Source organism: Epinephelus lanceolatus, chromosome 23 (assembly GCF_041903045.1).
Source record: "Epinephelus lanceolatus isolate andai-2023 chromosome 23, ASM4190304v1, whole genome shotgun sequence".
In the NCBI taxonomy this organism is placed as follows: Eukaryota; Metazoa; Chordata; class Actinopteri; order Perciformes; family Serranidae; genus Epinephelus; species Epinephelus lanceolatus.
In genome coordinates, this window is record NC_135756.1 from 1,290,286 (window position 1) to 1,312,500 (window position 22,215).

Consider the following 22,215-nt stretch of genomic DNA (forward strand, 5'->3'; position numbering starts at 1 on the left):
TCTAAAAGTCTGATTTGCCAATTCTGATTTTCTTTCTTCCAAAGATCTGTAAGTGATGCTTGGCATGAAACAGTAGAAATGCAAATATGACACCAGAGATGAATCTCATTAAACACCCACAAAATATGAGTGAAAATGAATGTTCATTACTTTTAGAAAACTTAGTTTAAAAACAGCTCGTTTGGGGGCTCAGACCATTTCTCAGGATTGCGAGGGCGTGATCAGATCGTGTTTGATCGACAGCTCAAGTAACATTATGGTTTTATTTTCCCTCTCAAACACTAGTGTCGAAACATTTTTATTTCTTGCTGTGGAGTAAACATCTATCAGATGGACCTGCCTTGTTCAGAAAGCTAACTAGACGAATGTTATTTAATGAAACCTCTCTGAATGTGGTGCTGCTTGTTTTTAGCATTTTCCACATTATTCCAGATTAAATGCGTCTTTATGGTTTGAGTGAACGTCCTTCCTCTGCGGATAAATGAATCCTAAAGATCTGTCTGCAGCTCAGTTTCAACCGTCATGTGTCTCTTTGTTGTATAAAACTTTACATAACTAAATCCATTTGGACACACGGTGTGTGTTTATAAGACCAAAGTTAAAACTGGCTTGTGAGGAGGAGGAAGTCCTGACTCCTCCTGAACTCTTCCACCTTCTTCCACTCGCATGGATCGATATCTGATTCCTCCTTCTGTAAACGTGTTTTCCTGCAGATAATATTCAGCCCGGATCTGCAGCAGGAGAACGCTGCTTTTATTTTATTCTGCTCGTGGTCTGCAAACAAATTGATGCCGAGAGTGAGTCAGCTCAAAACACAATGAAATTAGAAACAAATTCTTTCTCAAATTTGCTGAAAAAGTGGCATCCCCTCCCCCGACAGACGGACTGGATGAGAACTTCTCTGACAAAACAGTGAACGCTGCAGAACTTTAAATTACAGCACACACACACACACACACACACACACACACTCTTCTTCCTGCTTTGTTTCTGCTGAAGTACGTTGTGATTTACTTCCATTGGAGAAATGTGTTACACCACAACACCTTATCTGCGGCACGCACACACAGTCTGCTTCTGAGCGACATGGCATTTTTAAATCCCTGTTACTGTGGTTCTGCACGGCTGGACGCTTTAATAGAAACAAAGTGTTTCTCCAATAACCAGCACAACGATGATAAAGCGGTCTGTTCCTGATAAAGCAATTTATTTATAATACAGGTTTTTATTTAAAAAGCCGTTTCCCATCAGCAGTGAGTCACGGCGCCGCGGGGAGAGGAACAAACACAGCTCAGGAAATGAAACGCAAATGAGAGAGGAAATACGCTGCGGCGTGTTTCTGTATCACAAACAATTAATCAATCACCCAGCCAATCAGGTGGCATTACATCATGTCTTAAAGGGACAGTTGGGATTTTTTGGGTTTATAATAGGCACTTATCCACAGTCAGTGTGTTACATACAGTAGATGTCAGTCTGTACAGCTCCAGTTCAGAGAAGCAGGCTCGAGTACCAACATGGAAGCTCAGCGAAGTCCTGCTGTTGACGGGGGCAACGACAAAACGTACTTTAGTCACCTAAAAAAAATGAATATCTATTTAAGTGTACGTTATATTTAGAATATTTTCACCACAGCCATACCACAGCTGTAAATGTACCGTGCTAACCAAACAGCAGCTAGCATTAGGGTTAGCTCCGTGCACTCTCGTCCAAATTTGGTCACGTCTGGCTTCAGATATCCAAGATGGCGACGGCCCTCAAAAAAGCCCACAAACAAATGATGGTGTCACGATACGTCCGCTTCTCTTGTCCAGTCTGTGTGCAGAATGTTGTCTGTTTTCTGATCCAGCTCGTTCAAAGTTGCTCTCCTCTGTGGATCTTGTAGTTTTCATCAACCTCTTGTACTCCACCCCCATTTTGTAGCAAAAACGCCTAAAATGACATACCCAAATTAAAATGTCTGTAGCTTCTGAACCGCTCTGACTACATGCATGCATGAGGTCTTGCCAGAAAGAAAACTCTCTGAAGTTTCTTGTGAAAGTGTCAGAAACACTCTAGGTGATACAGAGACAGAGTAATGGGCCTCTGAAGTCAGTAAAAAGTTGAAGATTTTGCCTAAAATAAAATAAAAAGTGTGTTTCAGGATGAATAACTGTCTGTGGCTTCATCTGAGCAGGTAAATGACACTGTGGGGCTGTAGGCACACTATCAATGAACACTTGTTTCAAATTTGAAGAAGACTGCTCAAAGTATGACCATTCTACAGTGTTTTTACCATGAAAAGATCCAGGCGGAGCTCCAAATGACAAATCGGTCAGTCTGCTTCAAAACAGTGACTATCAGTGATCAAACAACACTCAGCCAGCTTCAAACATTGTACCTTATTGAAATCAGGTGTGATTATGATAGCTGATGTTGTTTATGACACAGAAACACCATAAAATATCACCAAATAAAGCCATATGAAACGTGAAAGTTATGATCCCACTTTCTAGACGGTATATCTCAGCCAAAAATAGTGGTAGGAGTGAGACTCTTACCTTTTATTTAACTGAAGGCGTCAACATCTGTAATAAACTGGACTTCATCTGAAAATGAACCCACCCAACAACAACTCAAGTTGTGCCTCAGTTATTTCTCTACCAGAGTTCATCAGTGAGCTCACACCACATCAGAGCTCTTCTAAGCTCAATAAACGACCACATTATGTCCCCATTTCATTTCTGTAAATCTGTACATACAGCGTGTTTGTGTTTACATCTGTTTGGGCGACTCATTACAGCAGCTGAACGACGTACTAATGAACTCATTCTCACCTCTATACCTCCTCCTGTTGGAGCTGATCACCTGGAGGGAGGTGAGAATGTCCCCATCAGTCACCTCTTCATGCAGCTCAGACCCATTTGAATAGAGAGACGACCTGGATGAACTCACAGAGGAGGAGGAGGGGTTTTAATCTGAATGTTTAATTTGTCCAATAAGTCAAATAAAAATGACAACACTCAGAACTAATCATTAAAATGGGAGCTTTTCTGCAGCCGTGGTCAAACATTTAATTAGCTTTACTTGAACCAGTAAATACCAACACAATGTGTTTTACATAATGAGCAGAGGCCTTAATGTTTGTTTGGTATGGACACAATAGAGCAGTAATGAGGGACTGACCCGAACTTTACCTCAACACAAACACAACAGCAGCAGAGGAAATGAACTGTGGTGACACTCAGGTACATTCTGAGGTACTTTCGACTTCTTTCTGCTTTATACATTTAATGATAATGGTAACGTTATTTTTTATAGCACTCATCTAAACAAGGTCACAAAGTGCATGAAAATAAAGCGACAATAAGATTACAGTGATTAAAAAAAATATGTTAGGAGATCAGAAATATAAAGAGTACAGAAGCAAAAACAGAACAAAGAAAAGAAAATACAAAATGTACAAATCAGCCATTAAAAGGGAAACTAAACGATAAAAATATGTTTTTTAATTTGTTAATTTAATTGTGTCAGTCCAACTGAAATCGGACTTTTAAAACACACGTAAACATGTTAGTCCGACTTAAACCGGACTTTTAAAACACACGTAAACATGTTAGTGCGACATAAACCGGACTTTTAAAATACACATAAACATGTTAGTCCGACTTAAACCGGACTTTTAAAATACACGTAAACATGTTAGTGCGTCTTAAACCGGACTTTTAAAATACACGTTAACATGTAAGTGCGACTTAAACCAGACTTTTAAAACAGACGTAAACATGTCAGTGTGAGTGAAATGGTCCTGCAGTGAATGTGTCACAGTGGGACTAACACACCCAGATCATGTGACTCCTACATGTATACAGTCAATCAGACCCAAACTGGCCGAGGCGCTCTGAGCATGCTCCACAGTTTCCGCCCCGGGCTTTGACCCAGAAGTCCAATAGCATTAAATGTGTAAGAGAAGAAGAAGCCGGTAACAACATGGAGAAATCTACATCCAGAGCCGTGACTTTTTGGACGGACCAAATGTACAGAGCTGTAAAGTTGTCCACCATGGTAGCAGTTAGCTGCTAGCTAACCGTAGCTAACTTGTTTGTCCATTGTTTGGTCTGTGACGTAATAGGTCAACAGGAAAAAGGTCCAATACTAACAAGCTGAAAGGGGGCATATCTCCACCTATCGTAGAGGAGTCGCACATACTTGGCACTGCTGTGACTGAGCAGGTAAACGTCCTGAGTGACGGCGTGATGTCAGTTAATATGAGCTGAATACAGAGAGACGGCAGGTCAGAGGTAAATGACAGCAGATAACTGATGGGAAACAAACAGACTCGGAGAATATGAAATATTCATGTTTTATAGTGAGCAGAGAACAATCAATATTCATCTTCTCCTCTCATCTCTTGACACTCAGCTCTCAGTGAGAAAAGAGACTGTATTAAACCCGTCTCCGTCTCTCAGAGTGTGATCACAGCCAGTTTATCCCCTGCTTGGTTTCACCCTGGGTTAATTATTTATTCTGCTATTTGTCATTTTATCTCACAGAAACTCAGCAATAATCAATAATAATAATCCAATACAGTCATTAAATCCTGAGGATGTTACATATTCACTTACACTTAACAGATCCCATAAACTGTGTGTGTGTGTGTGTGTGTGTGTGTGTGTGTGTGCGTGTGTGCGCAGCCTGAGATGTGGCGAGCTGATTGAAATGATTGGGATGCTGCAGCGGCTCATTTTTAGATAAACATGGATTTATTTCAGCAGCTCCATTTTAGGTCATTTTGGGGTTTTATTTGATTTGAAAGTCTCGGCTTTCAGAATATGAAACTCTTATCACCAAATTCAGACGACAGATACAATTCTGAAGCTTGTAGAGACGTAATGACGAGACGTGATGATGAGATGTGATGATGAGATGTGATGAGGAGCTGTAAACACTCGTCAGCCACACTGTGGTCTGACTCAGCGTCTCCGTCCCTCCCTCTATGTCTCCCTGAAATTATGAATGAAAGGGAGACAGTAACAAGGCAGAGTCAGAACAGTTTTCATCAGATTTCAGATAAACAAAGTCTTTGTTTTCAGAATATTAAAACCTGTTGTAATGTGGGTCTTCAACAGGGGGGTCGTGTCTCCTGAGGGGTCCTCAGAGTTACTGTAGGACGGGCTGCCACATTATTGTTTATAACTTAAGTTTGAATCAGAGGTTTTTTTTGGGTTTGTTTTAAAATGTGTGAAAATAAACACTTACAGAAATCCAATATTTTATAAGCAAAGATAAATGGGCCTGTTCATCACAAAAAATAAAATTAATTTATAAACTAAAAAATAATTAACAGTCACACTAAGAAATGCATTTGCAAAAAAATATTTTTTGGTAAAATTGTGTTCCTGACTCCACATTTAGTAACTTTACATTTATTTATTTACGTTTTTATCTATTTATTTATTCACTCTTTTATTTATTTATTTATTTATTTATTTATTCACGTTTTTATTTATTTATTTTAATTTTTATTATTTTTTTATTCACGTTTTTATTTAATTATTTATTTATTCGCTTTTTTTTTTTGTTTGTTTGTGTTTTGTTTTTTTATTATTTATGGCAGATTCGTCCAGTTAGGTATCACTGATTTTTTCAAATCTATGTAACCCAAGTTTGATTATTTGTTTTTTCACATAAAAACATCATCATAGTATATATTAATAAAAAAATAAAAAATATGTTTAAAAAAAGTTTATTAAGAGAAAAAAAAACAAACATCGTAATGTATTGTAAAAATTCTAATAATCAATGTCACATAATGTCTGAAAATAAAAGTAACTTCATACAATAAACAATTAAATAAAAATAATAAACAAAATGTGCGGGCTGTAACATGTAGAGCCAATGTAATATAATGAAAATACGACTGAACAGAATGACAGTATAAGCAAAATACTAAAATGCATCTGTGTAAAATCAAATCCTGTCGATAACAAGAGGCAGACATCAGAGTTATAGTGAATACAACATGGCTGTCCAGATAAATATTCATTCCATCAATAACAAACCAATAAAGAAAACAAGAGACTTAAATAAAGTTTACCGTGCTGAATAATAAAACCAATCTATCCTGTTATGTAAAGACTAAATACCTTTGTAAAATATAATCATGAGGCGGTCGAGAAAATGAAATCTGATTTTTCTCACCAAAACTTTAAGCATCATTGAAGTCCAGAGAAGAAGAGCAACGTTACGCCAATCAATCAGTTTTTTCTTTCCTTTCAGAGATCAATATGTTTTCACAGCATCAGTACTCAGTGAATATAATCATCATTACACTCTAATCAGTGAGGGCGATGAAGACAACCTGATGAAAATGAGTTTTGCTGTGTTTTATTTCAGATTTGATCCCAAAAAGTGTCAGCTGTGCGATCACAATATCTGTTAAAGGGTTAATGACAGATTGACTGTTACCCATGAATCCTTGTGCAATCATGTTAGCAAGCTAACGTGGTATTTATCCATAACAGCGAGGTGAACTAGTACTGTTGAATTATATTGGCCTGTTAACAGTGTTATTATTATACTGTTGGGACGTTCTCATGGCCACAGTGGATCAGTGTGTAACTTATCGTGACACACCGTCCACTTCAGAAACGACCAATGTTATTTAAAGGGGAACTAATGTTTTTATTCAACCTGGGCCCTATGTTCCGATCTGCTTTTGTCTAAATGAGTGATAGGATGTTCAGTATGTGACATTTCTCCAGTATGAAGCTAGGGCTGACCTGCCTGCAGCCCGTGAGCGCACGCTATATTAAATAATAGGGCACTCAGACAGCGTCAAACAACGTCAAAATACGTCCACTAAAAGTGCATTTTTTCACACAGATAGGCTCGGATTGTTAGTATAATTATCTGACAACATAACGGAAAGGAGAAATGAACGTGTGTGTTTACCTTTAGCTGGATTCAGACATGTTCCTCTGCCTGTTGCTGCTCCCTCTCTCTCCTCGTCCACTCTTCAGTTTCAACGAGCTCTGCGTCCGTGTACGTCCGTGTACGTCCATGTTCAAATAAATACGGGCGCTCATCAAATTCAAATGGCTCATCCATATCCAGTTGGTCAAAATTGGGTAAAAATTCGGACATGTTTGTTGTGTCAAGTCAAAACACTCACTCAGAGAGTGAAAGTCTGGCTCTGAAATCTGTGTCTCCTTTCCGTTATGTCGTCGGATAATTATACTAACAATCCGAACCTATCTGTGTGAAAAAAATGCACTTTTACTGGACGTATTTTGACGTTGTTTGACGCTGTCTGAGTGCCCTATTATTTAATATAGCGCGCGCTCACGGGCTGCAGGCAGGTCAGCCCTAGCTTCATACTGGAGAAATGTCACATATTGAACATCCTATCACTCATTTAGACAAAAGTAGATCGGACAATAGGGCCCAGGTTGAAAAAAACATTAGTTCCCCTTTAATGAATTTATCATATTAATATTTGGAGCACCAAAACAATGCAGATATCGTTACAAAAAATCTATGAATCTCCTCTTTTCTCTTATAAAGTTAAAAATGTGTTCCAGGTTATTGTGTTTGAAAATGACAGAGCAGGTTACAGACACGTCTTCCTCCACTGTTGTCCAAAGACCACACTGTGTCACTGGGTCACTGCTCCTTCATCAACATGAACACGATGTAGTTTATTTTGACGCACAAACACTCACCAGAGATTAATCCGCCCCTGAAAATAGTCCCCGGCAGAGTCACTGCTTCCTCCAGTGTGTGTTTGAGGAAACTAAACTATAGATTTGTGTTAATGTTTTATTTGTTTCCTTATTTTTCCTGGCAATAACGAAAACATAGAATCTGCCTGATTTCTTTGGAGTCGTGGTCAGTGATTTGCACCATTACTCACAATGCTCAGTACGACGGTTACATCACGGCTCTCTGGGGGAAAAGGGGAGCAGCATAAAACCAGATGGGTTTTGGTAAATAAAGTCATTTATTTGAGGATTGATTGCTTCATAACTTAAGTTTAGGTGAACTACACAGAGGGAAAAGACCTGTGGGCGTTACTTAATCTATAAAATGAATAAAACCTAAAGGGAACTCTTAACTCACAGATTTAAAAGGTCTTAGCCGCCTGGCGCTAAACACAAGGAGAGGAAGATAAAACCTGAGCTAACCTCTGCTCCTAATGACCCGTACAACCACATTTCAAAGTGTACACACTAAACCTGGACCTGGATCAGCCTCCTGGGAGATTATTAAGATATTAGAGAGTAGATGCTCTGCTGTGAATGCTGCAGTGTGTCTGACGAACATCAGCTGTATCATTTGTCCCAGTCTCATCTGGTAACGGTGTGTGAATCATCCGTATTGTTGCCGTGACACCTCTGAGTTTAATAAAGCTGTTAAACTGTTGACCTAAACTATATTTGATGTGCGACACCTGCCAGGCAGTGAATTAGTATTCAGTCAGAGAGCGTTGAACAGAGAGGCAGAGAGGCGTCTGTCACACACACAAGTTTAAATGACACTGATATAAAAGAGGAGGACAGAGGGAGGGAGGGAGAGGAGGAAGAGGAGCAGGAGGAGAGGAGGAGTGACGGGGTGGGAGCAGAGGAGGATGGAGGGCGGAGACGAGCAGACGTTTTAAAGTTCAGCAGCTGCTCCTGAACGCAGCCCCGTCCCTCCATCTGTGTGTGAGTGTTTGTGTTTACACTGACTGTTGGCCCATTAGCTGTCCTCCACATGTGGGTCCATCTGGTTCATAATGGCCATATGGACCAGATGGACCCCTCTCTGTCTCTCCAGGTGACTTAGAGTCCCTGTTAATTACACTCGATGTCTCATTTAGTCTGATTCTTATCTCCATTTCACACCGAGACATTTCGTTTTCATCCAAATGTGCCATTTAACTAATTCACTAATTGTGTAATTTGTGCTGGAGCTCCTGGTCCTGTCTGTCTGTCTGTCTGTCTGTCTGTCTGTGCTTGTGTTGACTCCAAAATGAAAGTCGTCTGTCTTTACCCAGGAGTTAGCCCAATCCTTTGAGGAGGGATCAGTCCAAGAAAACATCCAGGAATTAGTCAGATCCGCTCCTGTCAGCCCAGAAAGCATTTATTTCAAAACACAAACACTTTGTGTGACATGGTTTTCGTTCATTTACAGTCGCAGCTGCTCAGAAGTGCATCTCCCAGCCGGAGGCTCTCTGGCTGCCAGCCGGCTGGAATCCAGTTTCCAGATATTATTCAGTCCCGACAGGATTTCGATGGCTTTTTTTTTTTAGATTGTTGCGACTAAATGTTTGATTTCACGGCAGCTTTTCTAAAAAATGTGAAACATGTTACAATGTTTTGAGGCCTTTTATGCTTCCGCGCCGAAGATAGCTGCGGCCCGAGGCGTAATGTATTCAGGTTGTCCATCTGTCCTGTTCTCTTGAATACATTCATACATCTCAAGAGCGCTTTGTGGGAATTTCTTCAGATTTGGCACAAACGTCCCCTTTGACTCAGCGATGAACAACTTATATTTTGGTGGTCAAAGGTTAAAAGTCAAGGTCACAGTGACCTGGTTCATCCCATTCTCATGAACATGATATCTCAAGAACACCTTGAGGGAGTTTCTTTAAATTTGGCACAAATGTCCACTTCAACTCAGTGATGAACTGATTAGGTCAAGGTGACCTCCAAAAACTTTTTTGGGCTGTTTTTTTTTTTTGGCCATAACTTGAGAATTTATACACAAATGTCTACCAGGATAAAATAATGAAGGTCAAAGGTCAGCTTGACTGTGACATCATCATGTTTTAACGTCATATCTCAGGAACAGAAGGGGAGACATTTGGTCAGATACTGAATTGGTGACTCTAATCTTGAACCTGTGCTGATTGTATAGATCTTCTGTGTGTTCCTGTCCTCATACTGCCACACTATATGGTACGCCAGGAAAAGATTTAGTATGTCCCAGTTCATAGTATGTCAAATGCAGTGTGCCATAAATACCAGGATGTTCCACTACATCTGATCTGGTTTTGCAGTCTGTAAGCCAGTATGTCTGCATGCAAGAGTGTGTATTTTTTAAGGGCAACTGAAGTACATACTGCAGTTTGGACACACTCCCTCTGTCTGTGAAACATCCATGTTTTAAAACTTGTAGCTTTGCTTTTGCAACATCCATATTTGAGGCATTGTCCACTGTCATGGCTGCATGAGTCCTGACAGACATGGACGTAAACTGTAACTTGACTGGTTTGCAAAGCTGTGGGGTGGTGATTCTAGTTCCTATGATCAGTGCACCGCCTCCTAAAGAAAGCACAAGTTAAAACATTTCATTCATGTTAAAATGAAATTATTCCCAGCTAGCAGTATTTGTAGTGAGAATCACATTAATTAGCTGTTTTTCATATTTCTAATTCATCCTGTTTAATGACACAAACACTTGAGGGATTTTGCTTCAGTGGCTCTGTGTTTGCATCTGTTTGAGCTGGTCATTAAAGCAGCTGAACGACCAACTGTTGAACCCGTTCTCACCTCTCCACCCTCCCATTCAGACTGATCACCTGGAGAGAGGTGAGAGTATGTACATCAGTTGCCTTTTCATGCAGCTCAGACCCATTTGAACAGAGAGCCAACCTGGACACACACAGGAAGGAAGAAAAAACCCACAGAGGAGCGTTTTTAAAGAGAAGTGTTTATTTTACAAACCCAGTATGAAACAAGATGAAACAGCATCAGTGAGTGTGTGTGTGTGTGGACTGTTTGCTCACTTTCCACTCGGCCCTCCTTTGTTCTTCACAATCTGTCTTTGTACTTCTGATAAGCCTGTAATGACTTCATTACAGAACTCGCGGGTCAGTTTCAAGTCCCAGAAGGCCTCGATGGCTCGGACAAGCTGCTGTCTTGTGCGAGGCTTAACCTCCTTTCGGATGAATTCTTTCATTGCGGGCCAAACAAGCTTCATGGGGTTCAGATCTGGCGACTGTGGCGGAGTCCTCACCCAGTTGATTCCCTCGGATGCGATGCAGGTGGCAGCAGCAGTGTGCTTTGGATCATTGTCCTGGAAGAAGCGATGATCTGACCCAAAATTCACCCTGATGTACGGCGCTGCGACTGCTTTGATGATGTCGGTCTCATAGTATTGTCTGTCCATGCTCCCCTCAAAGATGACCATAGGCCCTGCGCCGTGTCGGGAAATCAGTCCCCAGACATGAAGCTTAAAGGTGTGTGTGCGCAGCGGTTTGGCAACAAGGTGTCCCTTCCTGTGGAAACAAGGTCTGGCATCAGGTTCCAGAGTCACTGTGGTTTTGTCTGTAAACAGCACGTCATGCCACGTCTCCCCAGACTCCAGCCACTGAACCGCTTGTCTCAGTCTCGCCTCTCTGTTGAGCTCTGTTGTAATCTTGCAGAAGCTGGGCTTTCCGAACTTCCACCCCAGGTTCCTGCGGGCGCGGCGCACGCTGGTCAGGCTCAGCTGAACACCAAAGTCTTTTTCGATTTTCTGCTGAAGAGCTTGGGCCTTCATCTTCTTGCTCTTCGTCACCTCATCGATGACGGACAGGATGTTACTGCGGAGGTCAGAAAGACACATCAGACAAAGGAACACATTTCATACACAAAGGAAAAACCTTCCAGCTGTTTTAACACAGAGATGGTGCTATAGAGCTGCTACGACGTCCCTTCTTTACGCTGCCTTTGCATTTTTACACAGAACCAAACAACGAAGGCAACATGTTGCTCCAGTGTGTGATGTTAGACAGCATGATGACATCACAGGAGCAAAAAGGGGTGAAGGGTGCGACATGTAGCACAACAGCATCAGCCTTGAGTACAACATATGATCAATCAATCAATTTTATTTATAAAGCCCAATATCACAAATCACAATTTGCCTCACAGGGCTTTACAGCATACGACATCCCTCTGTCCTTATGACCCTCACAGCTGATCAGAAAATACAACAAAAAAAACTTCAACAAGGAAGAAAATGGTAATGATGCCGCCATTGTTTCGTTTTGTGTAAAAATGCAAAGGCGTCGTAAAGAAGGGGGTTCATAGCGGCTCTGTTGTGCCATCTCTGCATTAAAAAGGCACGTACTTTCAAGACATTGTAGTTCTTTCGGCTACTTACTTGTGCAGCTTCCTCGGACATGAGCGGCGTGGTTGTCTCTCCTTGAAGTGATACCTCACTGTCCTCAGAGACACTTTGATGCCCAGTTTGGCAAAATGCTGCTGGATCTCATGTGCAGATTTTCCATTCGCCCGCATGACACGGATCTGTTCAGAGCTCTCTCTGTTGATGTGCGTCATCTCTGCCGTCTGTGGTGATCTGAGGCTGGTTAATGCTGCAGTTATAGAGCACACACAGTGGGTGTGTCCCAACAAGCTTGTGCAATTGGCTGCAGTTGCCACAGGTAGTCTAACCAATGAGAATCAATCCAGTCCAGTCCGCTCTGCCCCCTCTGTTGTGTTAATGTGACCAGTGAGTGTGGGTCCACTCAAAGACAAAGTAACTATTTCCACAGTCTATGATAAGGAAACCATGAGGACATTAGCTACATCATTAGTTCAGTGTCAGAAGAAAATGTTGAAAGAATACCTTACATTTGTACGTATCATATCAACGTCTCTAAAGTGACGTAGTCTTCACTGCATGGCCTTGCTCCAAGGATTGTGTCCCCAGACCTGATCTTCTCTTCACCATAACCAAGTTTTGGATTTTGGAGCTGAGCTGGCTCTGCGGCAGTTAAAACTTCTGCAAGAGTTTATAAGGTCCATGTCCAAATTATTTTACCGGGTATTTTCAATGTGTTTGGGACTCTCAAGGCCTGAATACGAGGGGTTGTGTGTCTACAGCGCATTTTTCCACTGCACAAAATAAATCTGCTAACATCAACCAAAACTTGGTGTGTGTTTTTAGTGAAAAGGTTACCAGGCATTCATTCCCAGGACAAATGAATCTGCAGTAGTGACAAGTATTTATCAGCTCCAACTCTGATCAGCAGCGATGAAAATACAACACCATCATGGATGCGTCCATTTTTGCCCCTTCTACTGCGAAATGCAGTGACACGCTGCCACAAATTCTCTGTCTTTGTCCAAACAGCGCTCTGACATAGTTCCAAATGTGTCAGAGATGAGTTTAAAGAGAGACTGGATTGATAACACATCAATTTAATGAATTTAATGAAAATACATCTAATACAGGATATAAATCCTCTGCATCAGACTCAAAATAATATCAGCCATACAAAAAAACAAAAAACACAATATACAGTTAAAAACCTCAATAATACATACATATCACTTAAATACATATAACAACATATCCAAGATAATCTCCTACATTATCTAAAAAATAATCCAAATCCACAAAAATCCTATCCTTGCTTTATAATTATATAAAAAATCCTTATTTGACCAGAATTTATCTAGTCTATTTTTAAATTCCCTGATGGAGCCTGCACTACATCCTCTGGAAGCTCATTCCATACTGTTACAGTCCTAAGTTATTTCTTTTGTCAGAGTGACACATTTTTGGGATGAGTTTTAAGGAATTTCCTCGTAATTCATACCTATTATTCCAAAAGCTGACAACAGGCTCTGCCGTGGAATCATATACTTTGTGGACAAGTTTGTAAACCTCAATCATGTCACCTCTATACCTCCTATAGACAAGAGTTGGTAATTCTAAGTGCCTTAATCTCTCTTCATATGACATCTCTTTCAGACCTGGGATTAATTTGGTTGCTCTTCTCTGAACCGCTTCAGTTTTTTTCTATATATTTTGCTTTATAAGGACACCAGACAGAGCTAACAAATTCAAGATGAGATCTCACCAAAGCTTTGTATAATGGTAAAACAATTTCCTTACTTAAATTTGTAAAAGTTCGTTTTATTATCGCCACCCTGGAATTTGCTATTTTAATTTTTTCAGAAATGTGTTTTTGAAATTCTAATGAACTGTCAACCACCACACCTACATCCTTTTCCTCTTCTACATGTTGGACAAGCAAGTCTCCAACCACATACTCAACGCAGTTGTCACCCCTTCCTCTGACATGCAGATGCTTACATTTTTCTGGATTTAATTTCAATAACCAGGTATCACACCAATTACTCATGCTATGAAGATCTGCTTGAAGATGAACTGTGTCTGTGTCCTTCGTAATTGTCCTAAATATTTTAGTGTCATCCACAAAAAGGTATAAATCAGAATGTATCACACTTGGTAAATCATTTATATATAGGACAAAGAGAACGGGCCCCAGTACTGAGCCTTGTGGGACTCTTGATGTCGCAGGTTTCCAACCTGACATAACTCCATGCACCCCCACATGCTGTTTTCTATTGTGCAAAAAGTCCAATATATTGGATTGTCTGTCCCAGAAGAGGGATCGTGCCTCAGTTCTTCTTCTGGTTTCTGAGCTTTCTTCCATTTGTTTCCTCATTAAAACGCTGTTAAACCCTCTGAGGCAAATTGTGATCTGTGATATTGGGCTTTATAAATAAAATTTAATTGAAAATTTAATATAGAACCAAAAAAAAAATCACTGTAACAGTTTCACAAGCCTCCATGTTGCTTTCTAATGTTCACTAAGCTGTTAGCACTTTTTTGGTATCTTAAAAAACCCACATATAGGCACCAGTGTTGGTGGAAAAGAGGTTTAATATGAAACAACAACCAATATAACAAGCAAACTATGGAGAAGCACATTCCTCTACGCAGGAGGGAAGTACTGGAATAAAGTCCCAAATTAAATTAAATCTGTTCCTTCCCTGAACAGATTTTAAAAAATGGCTGAAAAAATGCATGCTGAGGAAGTTAGTGTGATAAAACATCCTTTCCACAGCAGCACTAAATAGAGATGCACAATAATGTTGGCACGTCATCAGAGTCGGCCGATATCTTTATAATGAAGGTGGGGTAAAAAGTAGATATATTGATATCAGTATTGATCAAATAAGATTTTATATATCGGCATATCAGATATCAGCAAAAAATTCAATATCATGCATCCCTCGTTCTTAGTCGTTGGTCACCTTTCTGAAGTTGAGTATCTTTATCGTTTTTTATGACTGTATGTTCTTGAGGTTTTTAATGTGTAGGTGTTCTCGTGTAAAAAGTGAGATGACATTAGCATGTACATGTCGTTCCCTGATCCCGCCTCCCAAGTCTAGACTGCAGAATTTCAATAGAAATAAGTCACGTGACCTTATTAATATATCCTGATGACTTTTAGTAATGAATCAAATCAAATCTATCCATTGAATCAGTCCTGAGAAGCAGTGGATGAACATTAAAGCTCAGATTTTCATTTCCTCAGACATTTTGCCTCTGGAACACAGTGTGGATGTTTTGTGAATGTTAATGAAAGTGCACAGGATGAAAACAGTCTTTTTACTGTCTTTACAGTGCGTGCAGGTAAACACCCCCCCCCCCCCCCCCCCTTGCCTGTGTTGTGTAATGAATGAGGAGTGTCAGGACAAAGTAAAAAAGAAAATGAAGTGCTTTGTTTGGGCTCTGCACAGAATTTGTACTCAGAGTTACAAAAGGCCTTTCAGTCAGACTGCGGGGGCTGCGAGGCCTGTAAGGATGACACACCGACGGCCCATTACGTGCAAACAAAAAGATGCACTCAGATGCTAATGATGTGTTCAGTAAGTAGAATACAAGAGCGTTCAGCTCTGCAGTCAGCTCCATAAAATCCTTGTTTTTATGTAAAACACATTACAGTGTGAAGAGCAGGAGTGTGACACAGCCCCGTCTGTGAGAATCACTGATCGACTCCGACCACATTCACACACAGTCACTACACACACGCTCAGGAACATTACAACATAAAAGATGCTCTGTGTTTATTAAACATGTTATTGATGAGAGAGAGAACAAACTGCACAGGTGAAAGAATGTGAGAGATAACCAGTGAATTAGTTTTAATAAGCAGCATTTCTTATTCTTACTGAAACCAACACAACCTGTAAAACGTGTCTCCCTCCTCAACATGTTCGCTTTCCACGTCCACATATGACGTCCAAGGTACCCTGGGTGTGTTGGTTGTTGACGTTCTGGGACGCCGTGTCAACTTCAGCCTGTTAAATGCATTGTCTGTTTTCAAAATACACTTCTGTTTTCACAGGAAATGTACAGTTTGCATACAGTCTCTTTCAAAATAAAAGCACTACGCTGGTACAACACCACCAACTGATGTTTTTTTCCTTCAACAACACACACGTGGTTACGTTTAGAAAAAAACAACAGGGTTTGGCTTTTCATCCAAAAGGTAAGTGATCACAGTTGTCCTGGGTCAAAGTTGCTGGTTGTTGGACCCATCCAACACTCCTCCTGTCTGCCCTACTGGGACTTTCGTGCCCTTGGCTTTCATGGTTGTCCCGCTGTGTGACCCCTGACACCGTCAGGCGCTGTTAAACAATAGCAGGGACCAGCCATATATCATGCCAACGTGAAAAGATGTCTTTTTACGTTGGTGTCTGACACTGGAAGTCACTGACCAAGCACCAGATGTCTGTGACTAAAGAATGAGACTAGGTTGCCCTCTTCCTGTGGATATCACAGCATACAGTCCCCCCAGGGTTTTGTGAGATGTGTTTGGGTTTGTTGCAGCCTGAAATGTTTCATTTCACTGCAGCTTTTTATATAAAAAAGTGATGCACATTGCTCTTTTTTGCAGTGAAACTACAGGAGCAAGTGGAAACGGCTAAAATAGTTGTTTCTTTTGCTATAATTCATCAAAAATCAAAGGCAGCTTGTTTCAGAGGCAACAAAACTGCTCTGTTGTGAGTTTGTGAGTTAAACTACACTAACGTTACTGCAAAGCTGCAAATTTAATCCAACGGCCAAAACACATGACACAAACGTGATGCAACACATCTGCTGCAGATGTGATCGTGACAATTTGTAGGAGCTCAAGTCAAGAGCCCAGACGTCATTAATGTGTTGCACGTGGCCGATCACATGCACACACTACTTTTCACTGCTTTGCGGTTCAGGGTGTTATGACAGAAAACAACCTGCCCCAGAAATTACAGTCACTAAAATCACTGTAATCTTCTCTATTATTGTTTGTGATTGAGTGACTGGAGACACATCACTCACGCCAGGTTTGTTACAGTCAAAGAAAAATCACTGTGTATTGTGTTGCTGGCTGTAATTACCCCAACACAAGAGGCAGGGCAACATTTAGCAGCAGATGTCTGTGAACAACTGATTTCACCATTTACACTACATTTATTAGAGAAGACAACAACAACAATATTTCATTGATGGTAAACATGTAAACTCCTCAGTCCTCCAGAGAGAAAGTCCCCAGACTAATAAGTTATTTCTTCTGTTGTGTAAAATATATTTTGGGCGGGCACGTTGCTGTACTGGTGTTTAACCTGCTCTGTTTCTAGATAAATAATTTGACTTGTTAACAGCATCAAGGAGGGATCACATACTAACCAAGTGCAGAGTGTGGACCGTGCAGAGATCAGCCTGGGCCCTGCAGGGTCCACCACTGTACTGTCACACCAGATATTAGGCCGGTACATTACCATTAATCTTCAGGGACAAAGGAAAGATAACAGTCTCTGCATCACAGAGCGAGATCAGGAAGCATAGGCTAATGTTTGCACAGATGAATATTTCATGCAAGTCAAAATAGACGGAGCCACGTCTGCCAAGAAGTAGCCAGATCCCAGCAGACACTGTAAAATCTAAATGTCCTTGTCGATCCTAATGTTCATTAAAGATGCAATATCTCAGGAAACTTTTGTTTAACTAGATGTAGATTCATTAAAGTCAAATCTACTTAATAAACAACTGTAATCCATGAATTACATAGAGCCACATTGGACCAAGAATTAGCCAGATCCCAGCAGATACTGTTAATTAAAAAAAAGTTCCTGTTCATTCCATTCATTAACGACTAAAACTTAATAAGCCTACAATTCTATAGCTTAACAAGATGGAGGTTCATTAAAACCGAATCGCCATAGTAAACACTGTAATCCATGAATTAGACAGAGCCGCACTTCTCCGGATTTAGTCTGATCCCAAGGGTAATTTAGACAGAGCTCGTTACAGCTCAACATGTTTGCAGATGTCTATTAACACCCTGAAACTGGGTGAGCGGAGGAGGAGAGAGGAAACAGGAAAAGGAGTAATGAGAGGAAACAAAGACAGGAAAGATTGACAGCAAGGAGAGGAGGCATGGAGGGATGAGTGGAACGGAGGATGTGGAAAGAAGGTTGGGAATAAAAAGAAGGAAGAGATGAGAGGAAGCAGAGGAAAGGAAATGACAAGATGAAAGAGGAAGAGGAAACAAAGGAAGGAAAAGGACAGACACAATATGGAAAACGATGAGGACAGGAAATACGAAGAGGAAGGAATTAGGGGGATGAAGCTCAGATGAAGAGTGGAAACAATAAAAGAAAACAAGATTACAATAAACAGAGATTAACCACACTGATTACACAACTAAGCATTTGTGTACTGAACCAACTGTTCCACTAAACGACTGTTTGTTGACCAACTTTGTTTTGCCAAACTTAATTATTAAACTGCAGTCTGGTGAAAGCTGAGCTGGAGGAAAACCAAAGCAAACACCAGCTTCCAAGACTCAGGGTTAAGGCGTGTGTTTGTGATAAGATGAGCCGGAAGAAGAAAACCAAAACAAACTCTGGATTAGAGAAATCACTGCAGAGAATTAATCACATTGTGGGGACAATTACCTGTTCGTACACCTACACTGTGGGGACTCACCTCCATATGGGGACAAGCAACTGGTAGGTGAGTTGCAAACATTGTGGGGACACTGTCACAATATGGGAAGAAGCCTCTGGTGGGTGAGCCACTTGCATTGTGTGGACTCACCTGCAATATGGGGACAAAAATCTGGTCAGTTTGCCACCAACATTGTGGGGACTCACTTACCGTTTGGGGACAAGCATCTGGCTCTCTTATATTTAGTGTGCTGAGACATGTGGTGGTTAACGTTTATGTCCAGTGTCCAGTGAATGAATATCAATAAAATGTCCCTGTAAGTAACAAAGACAAACTTTTGTGTGTTTCCAGGAGAAGCAGCGCTTCCTGACTGATGTCCTCCACGAGGTGATGCTATTGGATGGCCTAAGTTCCTCCCACCCGATCTCACAGGAAGTGGAGCAGGCAACCGACATCGACCGAGTCTTTGACTGGATCGCCTACAAAAAGGTGAGTCACCATAAAATCCATCGGCCGTCTTTAATTCACTAATCTGAATAAAATATGATGATATAAAAGCTTGGGGACGAGCTGGCATGCTAACATGCTAACTAGCCAGTAGCATTCTTAACATGATGGCCTGCTTGTGAATGTGTGTTTTCTGGGATGGCAAAGGCATAACCTGACCTACTCTCCCTCTGATTGGCTATCACTTGTTGCCTTTGTTGGTTGGGTTTAGGCGGGTCATACCTTCGCCAACCAAGGAATCACAAATTTGCAGCCTACTGAGCTAGCTTTGTGGCTAACTAGAAAACAAAACCGAATATGTTAAAATTTTAAACATGGACTCATGACTCAGGATTGACTTCAGATTATTCTGCATCTTTTCTATGGAGCCGTTTAAACTCAAGCAGAGCGGGACTATATAAAACTGACAGGTGCGACATGGCTAACAGGATAACTTCCTCCATTCTGGACTCTCGGCGCGTTAGTTCACCAAAGTTTAAGTGGACTCAGAAGCTCAGTGCTGATCTACTAATCAACCAATCACAGCGATTCTAATGAAATGAATTGATTTGTGTAACATAAAGAATGAAGATAATGTTTCTACTGGTTCTTGTGTTTGAAAGTGTGTTCCTCTGTGCCGTCTGCAGGGGGCGGCGTTGATCCGGATGCTGGCGAACGTGATGGGACAGACGCTGTTCCAGAAAGGACTCAATGTAAGTTGATGTCGTCCTGAAGCTCCAGCTGTGTATACAGAGGTTCATATATCTGAGGACAACAGGGACAGCTGGGGGTTGGCTCCGAACTGGTGTGTCACCTGGACACAAACTGTGTGTGTGTGTGTTCAGCCATATTTTGGCTAAACGCTGACAGTTTGGAGCAGACTGAGTATACAGATGGGTGGTGAATAAGTGGATTTGGCTGCAGGGGCAGTTCAGAGGAAGTTTTGCTGTAAAACAATATCACAATCCACCATGACTGACCTGAGTTCAACCTGAGCACACTCACTTTTTTAAGTTCACAGAGATGAAGCTTTGGTCAGGCCCAAAAATGAGGCCTGACCCTGCATGACCCCACACATTCAGTCAGAGCCTGACCTGAGCCTGAACTATGGAAAATGTCAAAAGAGCTCCAGCAACACTTGTGGTATGAAAAACAGCTTTATTGACCAACATGTTTCGACTTGTGGTCTTCATCAAGAAACATATTGCACACATCATTTTTCATTTGAAATTGAAAGAGTAGAAAAAAAATGCATGTGACCAATCCTATGCATCAACATATATATTTCAGCCACTGAATCACTAGTAAAGGTGAGTGTGTTGGAAGCACATGAGAAGCAAGGGGAGTGTCTAGCAGAAAACACCTTTTGTGGTCGTGAGCTAGAGAGCAGTAACATGAGGGGATTTAAAGTGCTACACACAGAAAAAATGAACAAAAATTACAAAAAAGTCAAAAAATATTAAAAAATAAAAAGGGACCAGCAAAGACAGCAAATAATAAACATAATAAAACATTAAAAGGTAAAAAGATAGTATCAAACTAAACATTGTAAAGAATACATTTTATAAACACACAGAAGACCCACTAATTGAAAAATCCTCATGCATACCCTGTGGGGAGAGACTCTGCAGATAAAAAATCCAAAATGCTTCTTTCCTGTTTCTCATGAAGTTAACATTACCCCCTCTTTGACTTGGTTTAATAACTTCAATGCCTCAGAAAAGAGAGGGTGATTCATTTCATTAAAGTGTCTCTCCACAGGACTGGTGAAGTCCTTTCTTTTAAAGGCACTCCTATGTTCTGTAATCCGCTCTTTAAGGGGTCGGGATGTTTCACCTACGTATGTTTTTTCACATGGAAATTTTATTACGTACACCACATTTTTTGATTTACATGTTATCAGGTCCTTAATGTTGATCATTTTATCAGTGACATTAAACTGTTTAATATTTGTGGTGACTTGACAGTTTATACAGGTACCACACTTAAAATTGCCTTGGAGATGATTTATTACAAGTTTGCTGTTTGTGACTTTAGGCTGTTGGTGTGCTTTGACTATTCTGTCCTTTATGTTTCTTCCTCTTTTAAAAGTGACCATAGGTGGATCAGTAAAGGTGCTTTTGAAAGATGAGTCATTTTGGAGGATGTGCCAAAGTTTTAGAATTACACTTTTAATATTTTTGGTTTTGGGTGTGAATGTAGTGCAGAATCCAAGGTTCAGCTTAGGTTTTAAAGATTTCTTTATTTGTATATATGCATCTCTGCTTCTTGAGTATGCCTTTGTTTCTGCATTTACAAGCCAATCTTCAGGGTAATTCCTTTCTCTTAACTTTGTTAGCATTTCATCTTTACTTGTGTTATACTGTTCTGAGACAGCACAGATTCTTTTTAGTCTGATGAGTTGACTAAACCGTAGACTGTTTTTGAGAGGAATTGGGTGAAAACTTGCAGCATGAAGAAGTGTGTTTCGACCTGTAGGTTTTGGGTAGAGAGAGGAAGAGGGGAGATTACCTTTTTTTGTCAAATTGATATCAAGGAAATTGATTTCTTAAAGGCTATAATTAAGGGTGAATTTTAGACCTGCAAAACTGTCATTTAAAAACTGTGAAAACTCTAGGAGGCTGGGTATAGATCCTTTCCAAAGTAAAAACACATCACCAGTGTATCTCTTCCACGACATGATGAAAGGAAGAAAAGGGTTCTTGTGTAGTTCGTACAATTTTTTAACCATGGCAGCAGTTTTGGGCGACAGTGTGATTGAAACCTCCAATTTCTACTGAAAAAAATAAATAATATAATATTTTATATATTATATATATATTTTTTTAATATTAAAACATTTATTAAGCTACAAGCTAAGAGTCGATGTGACGAATTTATGAACGGTCCAGTTTGTGTGTTTCTGAACGCACCACTCGCATCATCAACATCTATGGAGACGACATCATACTGTTTACTCACAGTAAAACGGTCTATACACTATTTTTAGCGGGTTTATACATGTTTAAAAACCCACATACA

The 22,215-nt window shown here is 40.5% G+C and overlaps 1 protein-coding gene across 1 annotated transcript in view; it reads left to right on the forward strand.

Annotated features, from left to right (window-relative positions):
- Nucleotides 1-22,215, forward strand: part of LOC117249410 (thyrotropin-releasing hormone-degrading ectoenzyme-like) — a 282,617-nt gene that overhangs the window by 198,302 nt on the left and 62,100 nt on the right. Inside the window, exons 7-8 of the mRNA XM_033615055.2 lie at nt 19,060-19,197; nt 19,842-19,907. Coding sequence (XP_033470946.1) covers nt 19,060-19,197; nt 19,842-19,907 — 204 coding nt within the window. The remainder of the gene's footprint in view (nt 1-19,059; nt 19,198-19,841; nt 19,908-22,215) is intronic.